Source organism: Uloborus diversus, chromosome 7 (assembly GCF_026930045.1).
Source record: "Uloborus diversus isolate 005 chromosome 7, Udiv.v.3.1, whole genome shotgun sequence".
Taxonomy (NCBI): Eukaryota; Metazoa; Arthropoda; class Arachnida; order Araneae; family Uloboridae; genus Uloborus; species Uloborus diversus.
Genome location: NC_072737.1, coordinates 29,988,707 through 30,008,444, shown reverse-complemented (window position 1 = coordinate 30,008,444; position 19,738 = coordinate 29,988,707). Strand labels below are relative to the sequence as shown.

The 19,738-nt window shown below is 34.5% G+C and overlaps 1 protein-coding gene across 1 annotated transcript; it reads left to right on the top strand.

Moving 5' to 3' along the window:
• Positions 1-223: 223 nt before the first annotated feature.
• On the top strand, positions 224-19,497 carry LOC129226359 (uncharacterized). Its single transcript, XM_054860962.1, has 5 exons — positions 224-305; positions 7,930-7,992; positions 9,604-9,846; positions 17,419-17,472; positions 18,964-19,497. The coding sequence occupies exons 1-5, from the start codon at positions 294-296 to the stop codon at positions 19,495-19,497; spliced, it is 906 nt and encodes a 301-aa protein (XP_054716937.1). The 5' UTR covers positions 224-293.
• Positions 19,498-19,738: the final 241 nt, after the last annotated feature.

Below are 19,738 nucleotides of genomic sequence, written 5' to 3'. Positions count from 1 at the left end.
CATGAAAAATGAATTGAGCCAGAATTCCGTTCAAAATGTTTTTAACGTGTCTACTTCTTCGAAGTTTGTTAAAGGAAAAGACTTTTTTTTTTCATTCATTAGCCTATTTTATTGATGAACTTGTACTTGTCGATCAGCCAAGCGAATTTTTCACACTCACTGACCTTACATAAGGAAATTTTTGAATAAACCATCGTTAGTGGCACCTCTTCGTGCCAACTTCCTCTTACATAAATATATATCAGTGAAATGTTCTTGAAAGTCTTACATTCGTTGACAACACATTTCCAGATATGCTTTTCAAAGTAAGTGGCATTCGACTCCTTAAAAACGTCCATCTTATCGTTCATCTTATGATATTTTTGTTCTTAAAATTGAAATAGAAAAAGAACCACATCGAATTTTTCAAAAATTGCTTCGAAGTGCACACCCCCATGCTACAAACTAACTTTGTGCCAAATTTCATGAAAATCGGTCGAACTGTCTAGGCGCTATGCGCGTCACAGAGATCCAGACATCCAGACATCCATCAGACTTTCAGCTTTAAGTTCATACAACGTCATATTGTACTGCATAAACGTTGTAATCATTCAATGATTTTTAGATAAGTAACACTGGAGAGTAGCGATTTAGATGTCTGAGGTGTGACTTGTTAACTAACTTCGCGACTAATTTATGGCCTCTGCATCCAAAACTAATCTCAGTTTTACGCTATGACGTCAAGTTTATAAAATATATAGGAGTCATAGTGGTTAGTGATTGCAATACCGGTATACCGAATACCGGTATTTCGGGAAATTTTGCAGTTTCGTAAAACCGGTATTTGCTGAGGTAAAATACCGGCATTTTCGATATTAGCTGAAACTATAAATGGTTTCAGTTAAAGAATTTTCAATTTAACTTATTAAAAATCTATTTTAAACTAGTGGTACCCGTACGGCTTTGCCCGTAATAGAAAAATTAAAAGGTCTTTTGGTTCGCCTGTATATTTACAAATAATGTATGGTGATTTTTCTCGCCAATGGGCTTGTATCCATGTTACCGTTCCACGTTATGATAATTTCGTATCTCGCCAATTGGCTTGTGCCCATGTTACGGTTCCACGTTATGATAATTTCGGAATTTACTCGTCCATCTTATGATATTTTTGTTCTTAAAATTGAAATAGAAAAAGAACCACATCGAATTTTTCAAAAATTGCTTCGAAGTGCACACCCCCATGCTACAAACTAACTTTGTGCCAAATTTCATGAAAATCGGTCGAACTGTCTAGGCGCTATGCGCGTCACAGAGATCCAGACATCCAGACATCCATCAGACTTTCAGCTTTATTGTTAGTAAAGATAAAGATGTACATTTCTTTTTTCGTGATACAGAACCAAAATCAACCTATTGATGTAAAAAATGGCTTCAAAAGCACGAACTAATTGAATGTAGTTTAACAAAAGTTGTCGAAAGATTGCAAAATGATATTGTCATTACTAGATGGTGAGATGAATCACATTTTCGTGCGCTTTTGTGAACCATATTTTTATTTTTTTCATTTCCCTGATCACTCACTTTCCCTTTTGTGAAAGTTAATTTCGAGTATAATTTTGAATGCATTTGTACTATAAACAATTTATTTCAACCATCAATTAAAGCAATACTTTGATTTTTTTTCCCTAAGTATTTGTCTCAGCTGTACAACATTTTGACAAAAACTTTTTCTTTTTTGCACAAACAAATGGTAATTTGTTGTCACCAGTATTTGTTTGCTGTCCTACCTCATTATTTGGCTTTATATTTGGCTAGATAATATTTAGAAATTATAAAGTGCATTAAAAATTTGCGTATAGGTAAAGCACAATCAATTGAAACACATTTTCAGTTATTGGCATAATTATAATTGTAAAGATTTTGAAGAGAAAGCGAAAAATAATAAGAGAAACTAAAAAGATCAAATTTATCGTAAATTTCAAAGCAAAGGCAAATAGGAAGCAAACACAAACCTCTCCTGCTCAAGAGAAAATGATTTTAAAGTTGGAAGTGGAAATTACAACTAGTTATAAATTTAAAAAAATAATAATAATAATACACACAATACAAAGGAAACACACACATCGACACACAAAAGGATTTGTCCAAAAATAACGCGCAAGAGACCAAATTACTTGAAGATGAAGCACTTTTAGATAATTAGAGGAGGCGTATCGGGCATTGTTAGCAGTACCAACCAACCTTCTCGTCATTCAGAAAAAGTATTTTTAATTGTAGAAAAGTTGAGGGTGGTCAATTCATAAAGTTTAGCTCACTTTTTAAAAATATATAGGGAAAAAGTTTAACAAAAAAAAAATCATTAAATATTGCACGTACAATATTAAAAACTTCTACAATTTATTGCAACCGATGAAAAAGAAATTATTTTACATTCCTTATTGATCCTTTAATTTTTCCCGCGACAATAAAGTGAAATAAAGTTTGTCGCAAATAATAATGATAATATTGTGGAAAAGAAACATTTTATTTCAACTTTAAAAATCTACTTATTCGTTAGCTAATAAAAGAGTAATGAAGCTTCCTGTGATTACGCGTTCTCTTTCGAAAAGTAGTCACCTTCACATAAGGTACAGAGAAATACCCTGACGTGATGGAAGAAAATTATCAAAAGTTTGCTATAGAGGTAACTGAAGTAGACAAGCGAATAAGTAAAATAAAACTTTTTCAGTCTTTTTGATTAACAATTGTATCAATTTTTAAAAGTTATACATTAAAAACCAATTCAACGAACAGAATATGTTCTTGCAGGAGGAGGTTTTAATGATCGAAAAAAAAAACTTTTGTAAAAAAATCTCGTGATGTTTTCTAAATCATCCTCACTTTATTAGAAATCAAAATTTTCTTTGCAAGAAAGTTCTTTGAATTGTCTCGAATAGCAAAATAGGCGAAAAAATTAACTAAAGATACATATTAAAGTCACTATAAGTTTCGAAACTGCAGTTCAAATAAGCTAGTATGCTTGCATAAGCCTTATTTTAACCTAAATAGAGTCGAGAACTTATTCTCCTCCAGACACGAAAAGATCAAGGCTCCAACATGGCACTGACAGATCCGTTAAATCTCCCACTCTAATTAATACCGCTCAGTTCCAACTCTAATTAGTGCCGACTGAGAGAACCGCGCTTGTCAATCTATCTGAGCTCTCTGTTAAAAGGATTTGGATTCAACACATCAATGTTATGAATGAATGAAATTTTATTCTGGAAGTAATGCTTGAACTAAAAGAAATTCAAGTTGCAAGTGACCAGTGAGCTCAAAAGCGTTAGGGACCACTTTAGCGTTTCTGGTGATCACTTTGAGCCATGTTTCAAGACCATAATTCAGTTCATTCTGCAAATAGTAACATTACATTAATTCTTTAAAGCACACCTTAACTAAATCACTACATACAAAAGAAAAATATCTTTTTTTTTTGGGGGGGGGGTATTTTCCCACTAAGTTAACACTGATCACCAATAATGATACCGATTGCATTTTTTTCTCTCTCAACAATCGATGCATAGGCATTTTTGTTCAGAAAAAAAAATAATGAATAAATAAATAGTTGGTTACCAGCTTTGGTAAAATGCAACACTTTCTGTAGTTGCTCAATAAAAATTTTGGCGACCGCTTGTCTCGACCTTTACCGAATAGCGTTTTGTGACATCTTATGCCTATTGAATCTTTCGATTATATTAACTCCTTTGTGCGGGCACATGAGTGTGCAGTCCCCCCAAGGAAAAAAAAATTATAAAAATAATGTTATCAAAAATTGAAACAAAATATGACTTGAAGTTGTCCATAAATGATGTTACGCTTTGAGGGGGAAGGGTTTCGTGAAATTGTGATAAGGGAAGAAGAAGGAATGGCAAGAAGTGCACTATCCAACTTTTTTAAAAGAAAATGTCAGTGAAAAATAGCATGACATATAACAAAGGGGTTAAAATGAAGTGCGACACTTTGTGAGAAAAAGGAGAGGGAGTCAAAAATGATGAAGAAATGAGTGACATCCTTTATGGATGGGACAGCCCCCTAAATAAACTTTCATCTAAATTTTTGTTGATTTCCAAGAAGAATCTCCTCCCATTTTTCTTGAAAACGCTATCACGTACCTGAAACATTGCTGGCTTCTAAAAGTTCTTGATATTTCCTTAATAGCACGTGCGAGCAAAAATTTGCTTGTAAAAAGCAAAAGTGGAAGAGTAACAGATATATTCTGTTAACATATTTTCAGTGCGATCTTGGGCAGATCTTCCCAAACTGTAGTCCGAGGACCCCTTGGGGGTCCGCTTAATGGGGAGTCCGCGGCAAACTTTTAAAAAGAAATTAAACCGTAAATGATACTGAAATAATGCGTTTGCATTTGGAAAAAAAAAAAAAAACTTCAGATTTTAACCTTCGATGAATGGAGTTGTCCTTTGCGCACTATTTTCCGACATCTCGAATTGCAATGCTGCAAGATCATGCACAGGTGGTCAAACTGTTCAATCTTTCGTGGGAATATGAATGTTCAATAGACATTATTTCAGACTGCACATTGAAATCTACCTTCCAGGAATTGACTAGTTCTTATTAATTCAGAAACCTTATGATTAATGTTTTGTACAAACTCTGAGAAAATTGTTTAGCGTCTAAAATTTTTACTTGCTCCTAAGATTTTACAACTTTTGTCGATCTCTGCGTGCCCCCAGTTTCGTCTTCGTCTGGAAAACAAAAAGTACCAATCGCTTGTTGAAAACGTAAAGCACCATTTGCCACTAAAGCTAAATATCCAAGCTATCTAGATGCTGATCCTGACAAACGACTCTAGCAACCAAAAGTAAAATCCAATATATTAAAATTGTATCCCCCAGTTAAAACTATCTCACTCTTATCAATAACTTGATATTCAATTAAAATTTCAATCGTTTTTTACCTTGGTTTCTGTTGATTCAATTTCATTTTTTACTTCAGAATTTTTTAATAAAACCAACCCTTTTTTTACAAAAAAGGAAGTATTATATTCGCAAAAAAAATTTCACTCAAAATTCGGCCTTAATTTCCATTTTGCTCAACCCCGAATTTATGTTGAGTTCTTTTTTTTTTTTTCATCCCGACCACACGCGGATAAGTGCCTAAGAACGTATAAACACCCGAAATATCCATTTTAACATTCTCCGAGTTAATTACAAAGACTTTTCTCGTGACGTCCGTATGTACGTATGCATGTATGTGCGTATGTGCGTCGCATAACTCAAGAACGGTATGTCCTAGAAAGTTGAAATTTGGTACGTAGACTCCTAATGGGTCTAGTTGTGCACCTCCCCTTTTGATTGCATTCGGGCGTTCCTAAAGGGTCTTTTCCTCCTTTTTAAGGGGAAATCATTGTTAATTTCGATATTAACTCAAGAGGTGTTACAATTTAGTGAACACTTGACGATATACGGCCAGTCTTTTCGTCGCCAAGTTTTGTCGCCAAGTTGGTGACAAATTTGGCGATTTTTTTCTGGTTTCAATTTGGCCACAGGTGGTGATATTTAGAGAGTAAACTATTGAATCACATTAAAAATGACATTAAATTTGGAGTAAAAGGAAGCCATGTGATGCACACATCAGCTCGTTTAATAGTGCTTTTCCTTTATAATTAGTAATAGCTTAAGTTAAATTTACTACCAACGACATGTATCTGTACAGCCTGATAACAGGGGTCGCCCTGAACATTTGTCCTTGAAAGGAGTCCACTGGCTATAAAGTTTGGAAACTCCTGCTTTAGGGAATGAAAAACTGCCAGATTTGGTTACTTATCATAATCTTTTGATATTTAACTCTGGTCTCGGAAAAAAATTTCAGCCCTCGTCAGGAGTATGTGTCAACAAAACTATCTTTGTGCATGGTGAATGAATTTGGTTAACATGTTAAAATTTCGGTAAACATATATTGCTGCTGTTTCCAGTCATTTAACTTTCATGCATAAAAGTCGGGTAACAAATACTTCTAAGACGCAATATGAGCGAAGTGAATTCAAAAAAGCCTTCAGTTGAGAATAGCATGATAGATGACATACATGAATTCAAGAAAAATATTAACGATTTACTTAAAATACACCACCGGTTCAGTTATTCCATACGAGGACTGCAGTTTCGTGCTTTTTAGCACTCATCAGCCCGGAATAGGAATCCCATGAGCTGGAGGCGAAAAACCTCTTAAGGGAGCCAAGAGAGCCAAACAAACTAGTAGCTAATGAGAATTGGCACACCAGATGAGTGATCGCAGCAATAGTGCGGCTCAACTCAAAGATTGATGGCAAAGCATGGTATTTTGTGGTATTAAAGATTTGCTTGCCTATAAAATAAATAAATAAAAAATTGATAAAATAAGTTAGTTAATTTGAATAAAAAATATTTTTTTTAAATAAGCTGCAAGTAACGTCGTATCTGCGTGCATAATTTTGAAAATCAGCTTTGTGATCCTCCATCCAAATAATCCATACTGGCCGCAAGAGATACCCCATAAATGAATGCAAAAAAAGAAAGGAGAAAATGAATACTAACTACAGTTCCATTGCTGAGTAAAAGACAAAACTCGTAATTCTACATTATATTGCATATTATCTTCTATTATCCGATAAATAAGGGGAAAATGATAAACATCTGATGAAACTTACACAAACAAAACTCAAATTGGCCCAGTGATTTTAGGTCCAGTTATTCATTCCTTTCGAATAGATAGTTTTATTTCATTAAAAACACATAAAGAAACTTCAGAACAATGAGATATTTTCTTAAAACTTGGATGCATTGATAGATCAAATTTTTTCAAGTTTAATTTTGCAAGATCGATCAAAATTTTGCATCATATAAATTTGGATAGTCAAATGGTAAAAAGATATTGTTTGTGAAAATTTACCTGTGTTAGGAGAGCGTTATATGAGAGCGTCAAGTAAATAAAAAAAAATCACATCACGAAGTATCTTCGCAGCCAATATCCCTATATTTTTCGTAAATCACCGCAAGGTAGCGTATCCGAACTTTAGAGTTGTGAATTTGGACACAAACAGTTTAAAGCAATATTTTTAAGCACAAAATTTATTTTCAAAATTGCAATAAGTTATAACGTGTTGTGCGGTAAACTGAATTGAAGAAGAATCTATAGAGACTCCCAGAAGCGCTTCGTGTGCAAAACTGTTCCACACAGTCAGAAAGAATGGAGTTAATGGTTTTGTGACTTATTTTGCAGTGTAAATGACTGAATTAATAGTCATATGATGTTATATGTATATTAAATATGAAAAATATGTTATTCAATGACTGTCGTTCAATATTTGTAGAATAAGTACACAAGAGTTACAACATAAAAATGAAATAAACAAAGAAATTGAAAGTAACATAAGCGGCTCGTAATGGGAGCAAGGAGGGTGGGTGACTGCCCCCTCACTTTCAAAAGCACAAAGGGACCTTGCCCCTCTACTTTTCTAAGTTAAAAGTTATCGATCGATCAAAAAGTGCTAGAACTGATAAATTATGGAGTTTAAACAAGGAAGAATTGATTTATAAGTATGTGTTTTACATTTTTCTCACGCTATTATTTTTATAAAAATTAGGGATTCTACTCTGGCCATCTGCTCCAATTTTTGGGAAGATAATTTTATCAACAATGGCATTAAAATTTAATAATATAGCCATTTTTTTGAAAAAAATAATAACTTGTAATTGCATTACCCACCTAAACTCCGGCACCCCCCCCCCTCCTCCCTCTTCTCATTTGACTGCCCCCCCCCCTACTTTTTTGGTTCACCAGCCTCATATGGTAAGTAAAGTTTTGTTTCAATATTAATGAGAAGAATTATTACGAAAAGAGACCAATGATACATAATAAAATTAATTTAGATACTAATAAAAGTTGCTAAATAATTTTTTCTTGTCATCTTTTCAGATATTTTGCGCAAGCGCACTTTTTATTCTGGCAAATGGAAACTATCATGGAGAACATTTTCAGGTAAAAATCACAACTGTAGATTATTAATAGTGTAATTTTTTCGTTAATGGCTTTTGTAACCGTAAATTCATATCTTTTTTCCCATTTTTTTGTAACCGTAGTCTGATTCACTTAATAAATTCAAGATTCTTAAAAACACCTTTAATTTAAAAGAAAACTTTGGTACGTTATTCCACTGGCGCACTGAGTGCTTACTTTCAGATTAAGATAATTATGACGTCACAAGTACTGAACTTTGGCGCGTATTCCACTGGCGCGATGAATGTTTACTCTTGCTGTCTACCGCTTTTCCAGGTATGATAATTCAGAAACGAATTAAATATTGCGCTCTACGCTAATGGCATCTGTGAATGGCATTTCATCACTTGTGATGTCATGTGCAGAAGCGTAAAAGATGAAATTGAATCTGCGCACCGACTAAAATTATTGTTAAAAAATATTAAACTTTCATTTTTTTTTAAATGGTCAAGTCCTATGTTTTTAAGCATGCTCTTTCAGAAAAAAATACTTTTAAGGTTTCGGAAATGAGCTCATTGGAAAAGTTTAGAATTAAGACTTTTTTCCAGCGGAAACCAAATAAGCAAGCTTGTACAATAAAACTAACATACAACTGATGACAAAAATGCAAAAAAAAAAAAAAAAAAAATTAAGAAGAATTTGCAGTTACTGCCCTTTACTTGTCCAAGGCAGCATAGTTCTTCACCTGCTCTTATTTATATGCTTTAGAACTTTTTTTTCTGATCTTGTAACTAATTGCTTAGTTTTAAATTTTGATACCTTTTTTTGAGCAATCACGATTGCTTATTGTTCTCACTTGACAGTCCTTGATGTTCCAGTTCCTTTTTCAGCTTGGACCAAGCCTGCAGCACCACCGTCCACCGGCGGCGGCGCGGCTGGTCCTGAGCACTGTCCCCCGGAATCCACTTTTGCTGGGCGGTGGCGTCCATGTCCTACACACGCATGCGCATACACAGTCGCCTACGCGCGCACGCCTTTACACACATACACACGCCTACGTGCACACACGTAAGCCTACACACACACGCACACAACTTTATACACGTAAGCACCCAGGAGGAGGGACATGCTTGGGCGGGGGAGCCATTTCTAGAAACAATAACTCTAACCAGTAGAGTCTTGTCGCAACTCGTGATTGCGAAAAACATAATTTGAATTCAAAGTTTCGGAATTCAAATTAGAGTTAATTTTTACATTTTATTTATTTATATATATATTTTTTAAGCAATCACGATTGCTTATTGTTCTCACTTGACAGTTTTGAATTCCTATGATTTTATTCCCCCCCCCCCGCCTCCCTTTGCAGCACCACTGTCGGCTTGCCTGCACTTACACATACACCTACACACACACGAATACATACAGACAAACACAAACACACCTACACACACATAACCCCCCAACACACAGACACAAACACACAACTACCACCACACCACACATACACATACCCCCCCCCCCCCACACACACACGCCTACATACATACACACACTCCTGATTGCGAAAAACATAATTTGAGTTCAAGATGTCAAAGTTCTTTTTTTTTTTTGTAGCTACTTATAATGTTTACTAATTATTTCATTCTGTTATAGCATTCCCATCCTCAGCCTTACAACTTTGGATACGCATTAGATGACCATCACGGCTCTCAGTTCAGAAAGGAACATGGAAACGGACAAGGGCAAGTGCAAGGCAGCTATGGGTACACAGACCCTAATGGCATTCATCGAGAAGTGCACTATGTTGCTGATCATAATGGATTCAGGGCCCAAGTAAAGACCAACGAGCCTGGAACGTCAAACAATAACCCTGCGAACATACAGTATCAGTCCAATGCAAACAATCACCATGGATTTCAGAGACAGTTTCAACATTTTCATCATCAAATTTGAAATGAATGGAAAAATAAATATTTATAAAAGACTTCTCAAATGGGATTTCTTATTTGTGTAAAAAAATAGCTTTTAACTGTAGATTCAAAACGAAATTTAAGAATTATTCGAATAAGCATTGAATAATTGCAACGTTAAATAAAAAATAAGGTTTTATTCCCTTTATATTTATGACTTCAAACATCGGAGAAAACCATCGGAAATAGCGTTGTTGGTGTAATAGTTGCTTATAGGTTCCAGGGCTGCAATCAAGCTGAGGGTAACGTCTCGTCCGATCCCCCCCCCCCCCTTCTCTCGAATCCATAATCTCAAATCATACCCGCCAATCTTAAACACACACACACATACAGAAAGAATGCACTGAAAATAGGGTAAGGTAACGGCACCAGTAGCAGACAAGGGTCCAATAACAGAGTCGTAAGTTTGGATTTAAATAATAAGAATTTTAGGCGGATAAAACTGATGTTGCTGTGGCCCATGAATACGGTGCAAACATCTAGTGTTACCAGGGTGAATTTTATAAGCTAGTAAGTATTTACAAGGCAGTGGTGGAAGGTTATGAACAGCCACCACGAGGTCTACCGCTGTTTCAATAATTTAATAAGGTTTAAGATCTAAAAATAAAGAACTTTTGCACATTTTGAAGAGAAAAGGGGAATTATGTTCATTACTCATCCTTTCCTCATCCTATCTGTTGCTGGGTATCACCAGAATCGTCGGTGTCTGTTACTGAGGGTCGGACCTTATTTTGAAATTGAGCAAATAAAAATAGAATTAACTAACTCAGAGGATCCAGAAGCAGCCAAACGTTAAATCAGATGTAGTTACATGAGAGAAAAATAGTTTTGAAAGTCTAAATACATTAAAAGGCTCAGAAAATTGAATTAACCTGAAAGCGATATCTTAAACATGTTTGTTACCCTACCTTTTGTTTTAGTCACTTACAACTAATATGGTTAAAATAAAAAATAATATTGAGCATAAAATGAAATTCAGGTTTCTTAAGTTAAATTCATTTGAGTTCAAAATTGAGGCAATGAGAAGAAAAGGGATTCAAGTGGACTATTTTAAGTTTCGAGTAAAACACGTTTAAAGATTAGATCCTAGGTAGGCTTTCATTGATTTTTTTTTCTAAATCACGCTGTTCAGCAGCACCTACCAGGGCTACTAGTACAATCTCTTGCCCCTAGACAGAGGTGAGGTTCACCTACCATTTGTAGTGGTTATCTCCAAATTTTTAATTTTGCCACTTGCATCCCTTTGCTTCTCATTACCTCAATTGTAAACCAATAATTTTTTATTTAAGTTTTATTTTTCCCAAAAATCGAGAAAAGGTTTGCATTCACGAGATGGTTTCTAACACGAGGTAGTTAAGGGGGGAGAAAAAATTCTTCCAACATTATACAAGGAAGGAAATTAACAAAGGCATCAATCGACATGAATTAAAGTCTTCCTTAAATTGAGGAAAGGAAATTTTGATATCCCTGTTTTGATTTCCCTGAAAAAAATTACACCTTTCATGTGTCTGTAGTGTAAGTAATCTGAGAATGCAAGATGAAAATGCTTCAAATGCATATTTTTCCTATCCATTTTAAACGAGGGATTTTATTTATTTTTTATTTATATATTTATTTATTTATCTTTGGTAACAAAAAAGATCAGTCTATAAGAGATTATTCGAGGTATTTTTGACATCGAACCCACTAAATCCTCTGATTGCAATGCTTTTGCTGATTTATCCAAGAAATACAGTAAACCCTCATTAATCTAGACCCTATTATACCGGATGTAGCTTAATCCGGGCAATCATGTAGATTTACGTACTGTATAAATAAAAGACGAGGTAGTGCAGTAATGCATTTTTGTATGCCTTATTTTGAATTTTTGTAATTATCTCTTTGTAGTTTTGTATTGCATTCTCTTGAAATCAAAATTAAGTTTTCACTGTGTACAGTAGTACAATAGTTTGTTTCATAACTTGGCTCGATTTATAGCTTTTTTTTAAAAAAAAAACGTACTTTAATTAATTCGGACAATCTGGATCCTCTAGAAATCCAGTTTAATGAGGTTCTACGGTAGAGAAAATAAACCAACCTAAGGAAAACAGGAAAAGTTCAATATTTATTTCAAGATGAAATATAAATCGCTCTGGAAGGAATTAAAACAAATCCATCCCCTTCCATATTCAGAATCGACATATTTTGTAACAATTACCTTCAAAATTCTTCTATAAAAATAATTCACGAGATTATAGTTGACGATAGAAGCAGAACTAATATCATTCCACGGATGAGGGAAAATGTCTCCATCCTCAAGAGAGCAACCAAAGGTGTTTAATCTTCTTAAAACTACTTTTGATTTTACGTGTCTGCGATTTGGTAATAAAACAATGTCAAGATTGTGACCTAGAAGTTGATCCGGAAGGGGTTTTTTTTTTTAGGGATTACTGCGTTCCTTTTTTTAACTGTTCATGTAAATTCTGTGTTTTTTAAAAGTATATAAACAGTCGTTTATTGGTTTCTACCTCGCTGCTGATTTTTTTTTTCTGTTGATCCAAACTACATAGGAAAAAAGCTAACAAAATGTTTTTAAAGGTAAGTCTAAACTCTCTGCTAATTTCTGTACCTCAGAGCCAGAACAATGTAAATCATATAATCGCTATTTTACAGGAGTGAGTGAAAACGTTTGTCTGGTGCATGCAATGGATGGAACGCGTGCTCTTTCAAACCTGGTAAAATTACAAAGGATTTTTTTTTTTTTTTTTTTTGAGCAATCACGGTTGCTCACTTGACCGTCCTTGATGTTTAATTCCTTTTTCCACCCCACCATCCTCTGTAGGCACGGCTCCTTCGGTCCTGAGCAATGTCCCCCGGAATCCGCTTCTCCTAGACGGTGGCATTCATGTCCTACACACACGCACGCTCATACACACTCACACACGTACACAGTCACTCACACGCGCGCGCCCTTACACATCAACAGGTCTACGCACACTCACAAGCCTACACATACACATTCACAACTATACACACGTAACCGCCAAAGAGGAGGGGCAGGCTTGGGGGACAGGATCGTTTCTAGAAACTAACTCCAATGAGTAAGGTCCTGTCGCAACTCGTGTTTGCGAAAAACATAATTTGAATTCAAAAGTTTCAGAATTCAAATTGATTTTTTTTTTTATTTATTTATTTTTTTTTTTTAAAGAATTACGTTCTTAAAAAAAATCATAGTCACATAGTTCGATGCAGAATAAATTCTACACAAAATGCACAAATAAACGGTAAATCGCGGACTAACGCCACTCTTGCTCTGAAATACAGAATTGTGAACGTGTTATTAAAACTTTAGATGGTAATAATAGAAGAATGTAGTTATAAATTTAATTGTCACGTTCAGCTTGTAATAATTGAATCAATTGTTTATTATCCTTGTTTTCGAAGTTCAAAAGATGAGAAAGGAAAAAAATATTTTTTCTGCAATAATTTCAGTACAAATTTCAGTTTACTCATTTCAGTATATTTATTTGTTTACTTATTTAGTCATTGTTTCAAGTGCATCAACAGGTGGAAGTAAATAAAGAACTTATTTATAACGTTTTCAGAACTTTTTGAAAAATCGTTTGTGCATTAATTACCTACTAAGCTTGGAACCAAAATATTTTAGCAAATCAATAGCATTTGTTCAAGAACGTATACAAGGGAGAGGCAATCGCCCCCTCCCTTAGGGGAATCGGCACTGGCGATTTTTCCAAGTTGAAGTCTTAAAATGCAAATGTAGGTCCTTTTTTTATCAGGTTATGAAAAGGACTAGGGCTCGAACTTCCGGAAACTTTTCAGATTTTTGGTTTCAAAAAACTTTTTTTTTTTTTTTTGCAATCTCTGGCGGTATTTGGAGAAGAAAATTGGAAGTCCTCCCAGGGTATTTTGTAAAATTTAAGTTTGAAAGACGCGTTTGTTGACTTCTCGGGTATTACTCGGGTAGGACATTAATAGAAAAGTGGGTTTTGTGACTATCGTTTGGTATTTTTCTGGAACTGAAGTTTTAAAACGGTCAATGTTAGACGACCTTCGGTGATGCTAGAGGGAGAGGGTTTCGTCGAAACATTCCCCCGGTATTGTTGCGGAACTGAAGTTCTAAAAGCAAATTTCAGTATATTTTAACAAAAAAGAAAAGGAATAATTTCGGAGACCTCCTTCGCTAATTCTTTATATTTTAGTTGTTTTAGCTAAAAATCCCCCCCCCCCCTTGTATAAATCAGTAAGAGGTCAGTTAAAAAATCAACCGCCTCCTCCTTGAAAACTTTCTGGATCCGCCCTTGCATTTGTTTCATCCCGTTGAAATTCAGTTTTTTTCATTTGATTAAAATTTAATCACAAAACTGCAACCTTCCGAGCTTGTAAGTCACTGTCCACCCAGGATGATCTGTTCTTGAGGTGGCTTTTTTTGCAGACTATTTTGATTGTGAAATTGTTGCACACAGGGATTCCGAATCAATATTTAATGCAAACAATGACTTGAACATCAAAATGCGTCAATAAAAACGTGAGCCAGAAATATTCTGGGTAATCGAGGACTACAAGCCGTTGTATTATTGACATCCACCGTGAAAGCCCCAATTATCATATTACAAGTATACTGCTTTTTGGAGATAGAATATTAATTTAGATAGAATAAATAAATAAATGAATAAATTAAAAAATATAAATAATCAATGAATTTCAAAAGAGAAAAAGTGTTCTGAATGTTTGTTAAGAGCAAAAGTGAATCAAAATGTATAAAAAGTACACAGATGAAACACTTTTTATCCCTTCCCCTCCCTAGGACCAATAGCGCACCTCTAAAATGCTATGAAGCTCCTCCCCCCTCCTCCGAAAAAGTAGAACCCTAAAAATGTCAATGGCACAGTCTGTGCTGTGAACCCACCTCGCTCCCCCCTCCCCCATTTTTTGCTTTGCACATTAATAGTATAGTATTTTTAAAATAATCATTTTAAAACAATGAATATTGAAGACGAGCTAGAAATACTTTTACACACTTTATTCCGCCATATAAATGCATCTCTGTTCCATTCTTCCCACCGACTCATGCCTCCTAACTCGGTCCTATATTAAATTAGTTTATCCACAAAGGAAATGTTATTTACGGTACAACTAATGTTTAGCAATTTTTTACTGTTAATCACTTGACAAAATGAATAAGCAGTCGAATATAATTGCGTAACTGTACTGCATATTAATAGAAAACAGGGTTATTTTCTAATGGTATAAATATTTTTAAATGAATTAGTAAATAATGATAAATAATACTGACACATTTTTTATGAAGCATATTACAATATTAGAAAACATTTGCAATACCATGTTTTTAATGACTTAGATACTTAAAAGTATTGTTAGAACTAATATATATATATATATATGCATTTACGTTTAACATACATACCGAAATATCTCCTAATTTTAAACATGGCCTGGCATATTTCTCAAAGCCCACAGTGAAAATCAGATTTGACTATTAATACAGATTTGATTATATTAATAAAAGTTCTGTGAAAAAACAGTTTTAAGATTTGGTACAATATAAAGGAAAATCAATATATTATTAAGTAATGAATAGTACTTACCAGTGTCTTATACAAACAAAAAGATCCAATCTTCTCTTGGATGCATTTTACTGTATTAATTAATACTGCCACCAATGCCAATAATTTAAAACGGTTTCGCACTTAGATCATCACATTGAAATAAGCCATCAAAGTTTATCTTTCGCAATCTCTTTATGTATCACCAAGAAATAAAATGTCTTGCGCAAGTTGTAGTGAATACTAGCGTGTATTCTTCCCTTGCACTGCGCATTTTTCATGGATTCACAGCTCTCAAGAAATTCGATTTTAGACCATTCAAAACACAACTAAAGATAGAAACATAGTGAATGCATATGAAGTTAATAAAATGGCCGTTGATTCCATCTTCAAGTTTATCCCTATTTTTGCTTCTGCGCACTCAAATACGTTACTTCCGATAGGTAACCCAAGTAAACCTTATATTTCGGAAACGTTAAATCAGTTGTGGTGTGAAGTACTTTTGAACGGAGAATTCTAGTATTTACAAAAAAGTAACTGTATTTCGGGAAAAGTACATTTTTTAGTGTAGTAAGGTGTTGTCAGGGCCGCAGAGAGCCAAGGCGGGCCCCTTCTCAGTTATGTCGCCTGGTCCACTCCTATCCCCCGAAAAAAAGAAAAGTAAAGGGGAAAAAGAGGAAAAAAAGGGGGTAAAGAAAAGGGGAAAAAGAAAAAAGGGGGGGAGAAATCAAAACTGATTACTAGAAAACAATTAACTCTATTTTAAGTGCCACAACAAGTCAAAAGCAAAAGAGTAAATTTTACTTCATTTTAAACGTTTTCTCTTATTCGGAGCAACTCCCCCCCCCCCCTCTTTTTTTTTTCTTTCTTCCTTACCATTTTTTTTTTTTTTTTTTTTTTTTTTTTTTTTTGCGTCAGCGTCGCCGGGCATTATAAAGTTTTACGAGAAGAAAGCGTAGTAAATCTTTAAAATAAAAAGTTAAATCTGGTATTTTTAGAATATAATTTTGTTTCAAAATTACGATACAAGAGGATTCTGAATCAGCTTTTGGTTCAGACAATAAAATGAAAATTTTGAAAAAAAAATTCACAAAATGTGTCGCATCGGGTGCCACAAATTACTTAAATTCATCTTGTGCGATGCCGACAGGTAAATCGAAAGATTTTCGATGCAGGTTACACTGTGCATCAAAAAAAAAAAAAACCTTCGAAATGGTGCCATATCGGGCACCATTCTTCGTTATTCTAATGCAAAATGAGCCCTGAAACCAAATACGACTACCGTTTTCTTCTATCAACGACGACCACTTTTTAAAAAAAGCTCCCCCCCCCCCCCCCCCCCCACCCTCTTCTTCTTTTTTCTGTTTTCGGCTGCTCAATAGCCATTATTTTTACATGGAAGGGAAGGATGCATTATATTAACCATCACACAACATTCTTCTGAATGGCTAGAGAGGTGAAAAGTTTAGAAGCATGAACATTTGTTGCAAAAAGGGACACTCACAGAGGTATTCTCCCCTAAAATATTTGAAAAATCATCTAAAACAATTTTTTTCTAGAAGTTTGACAAGTTTTTCATATTTCTGGGGATACACCGTTCTTATTGTTTATCACTTCTTGGCATACGGGGCACGTACGCATGCACTCGGCACGACATATTTATTTACTTCGGGGCAATTTGTGATTATATCTTAATAATTATACCTACAAATAATTATTTACAAATGCAAGCATGTGTAAAGAAATAATATGGTTGCATGCACAGAAAAATTTTGAAGTTACATTTTTTTTTTTTTTTCCAAATCTTTTAATGAAAGTCTGAAAGTGGGTTTCATTTTAGCCGCGAGACACGCGTATGCAATTTTTATTGTGCAACTATAATAAATTTGAAATATTTATCACTTCTACTTCAAATATATTTCTTCTTGTTGCAGGTCTCTCTGATGGTGCTTTTGGTCTCTATTGTACAAGCATCAGTTATTCCAGAGGTAGTCATATTCTGTAATATTTTTTGAATACAAACTAACATAATTCATTTAAAATCTTTCTTTAAAGAAACTTAAGAATGCGATGGTAAATCCATCATTTCCAGTCCATCATTTCCAGTAACGTCCATCAGGACGAATTTTTGTGTGTTTATATGTTCGAGGTAATCTCCGGAACCACTGCACCTATTTGAAAAATTCTTTCACTGTATGAAAGGTGCCTTCTCACTGAGTAACATAGGCTATAATTCGAAAAAAATCCGATAAATAGTTCTTTCTTTATTCCAATTTAGGCCCAAATTTCACATAAATTGCCTATTATTGGCTATTAAAGGGGTGAAAAATTACTTGCACATATTAATATTATATATCGTTGAAAAGGGTAGATTTTTTTCGCGTTCTAAGCAATTTGTTTCGATGCTCTAACTTCATTACGCCGGGAGTAATTTGCGTTTTTAGCTCGAACTTTTGTAGGCTTAGCTGAAATTTAGGCACTACTTTCTTCATTAAATCTATCAATAAAAAGTGAAGGAATTGTCCCACAGTTTTCTTTTTGACACCATTGGAAAAAGCGACATTTTTTTACTCCAGAAATATCTCGATCTGTGGTCGAAAAAATTATTTTCTATCTTCAAAGGAAAAAAAGTTACAAGCGTTTTTAAATCAATTTCGAAATATGTCATTTTGATTCAGGTTGTCAACTATTTTATTTTCACCTTTCCACGGTTACGCTTTTTGAATCCATTGTATATTTCCTCAGTTTGCATTTAATACTTAAACTTATTTTATTTCATGTTTCCATGGTTACGCTTTCAAAATCAATCTTTCGCATTTTAATTTCTTAAAAGTATTTTGATATCTGTCGTCAATGTTTGGGACGGATGGATTATGATATCGTGGTTGCTGGGCAAGTTTGGCGATAAACAATAGAGTTATGGAATTATTTTTACACTTGAAAGATATTATTTGATGTCTTTTTTTTTTTTTTTTTTATTTGGTGAAATATTTTATATTGCAGTAAAAACCGCTTCACTCGCTAAATAGAGTTTTAAAGCAAATGTAAATCTAATTTAATCATTTGACGAAAAGTTTTAAATTCCAAAGAAACTTAAATAGTTTTTTTTTTTTTTTTTTTTTTTTTTTTTTTTTTTTTAAGGTGAATACGCATTTTATGCAAAGAAAAATGATTATTTCACATCAGAGGGGGAGGGGGCGTCAATTTTTTTTTTATTCAACGGACCTCCATTACATTTTTAGCACGGGCATCGCTGTGCGGGTACTGCTAGTACGTGTAAATAAATTGAGCGAAAATGTTTGAGGAACAAGTAAAATGATAGAGAGAAAGACCGGTTTTTTTCGCTCCTTTAATATTCCTGTTATACGGCAAATTCTATTTATTTTTTTACCAAGCGATTTTCCTCAAAGATTTCATAAATTGCATGAAGTTAAATAATACTTGCATAACTTAATACTGAAAAATGTGTCCACCTCTAGGTTTATCCTGCACAACCATACAGTTTTGGGTACAAAATAGTCGACAAGGAAGGTGAACAGCATAGAGCTGAATCCAGTGATGGCGCTGGTTCCGTGAAAGGCAACTACGGATTCATTGATAACAAAGGTATCCAGAGACAAGTCAATTATGTGTCTGACCATGCTGGATTCAAAGCTCAAGTCAAGACAAACGAACCAGGAACTGCTGGTCAAAGTCCCGCTGCTGTAGACATGATTTCCAATGATCCTTACGCCCACGGTGCTGCTGTTCCATATGTGTCTCGAGTTAATGATCCGTATGTTCCTGCTTTATATGAATCTGATGGCAAGCTTGGTCTTCTTGGAGGACCAGCTTATCCCCTCAATTATGGAAAGGTTTATTCACCAGTTTCAGTTTATCCATATGCTGGTGCTCTACAATATAAGCCTCTGGGTTTAAATTCATTGGAAGGAAACAAGGGTGTTGTAAACTATGGAGCTAACTTGGTTGGTGGTGTCATCAATGGTTTGGATACTAGATTCACTCAGCTATAATGTTGTATTTTGATGATTTCGGTTAAACTTAGATGTTTTATACAGCACTTCGTCGCTTTGTGGCCGGAGTTCGACTTTATATGCAGGAGGTGTGAGGATCGATTCCCCCAACCTGTGCCCTGGGTGTCATTTCCTCCCTTTGTGTTGTAAATCTTTCTTGGGTTGTCTTATTTGTAAATTAATAAAGAAATCCAACCTCTCGAGGCAATGGCGCCTAATCTTTCTATGGTGTTTATTAGCT

Coding starts and splice junctions, on each gene's coding strand:
- LOC129226359 (XM_054860962.1), top strand. Junction 7,993..9,603: donor ATCATGGAGAACATTTTCAG/GTAAAAATCACA, acceptor ATTCTGTTATAG/CATTCCCATCCTCAGCCTTA. Junction 9,847..17,418: donor ACATACAGTATCAGTCCAAT/GCAAACAATCAC, acceptor TTCTTGTTGCAG/GTCTCTCTGATGGTGCTTTT.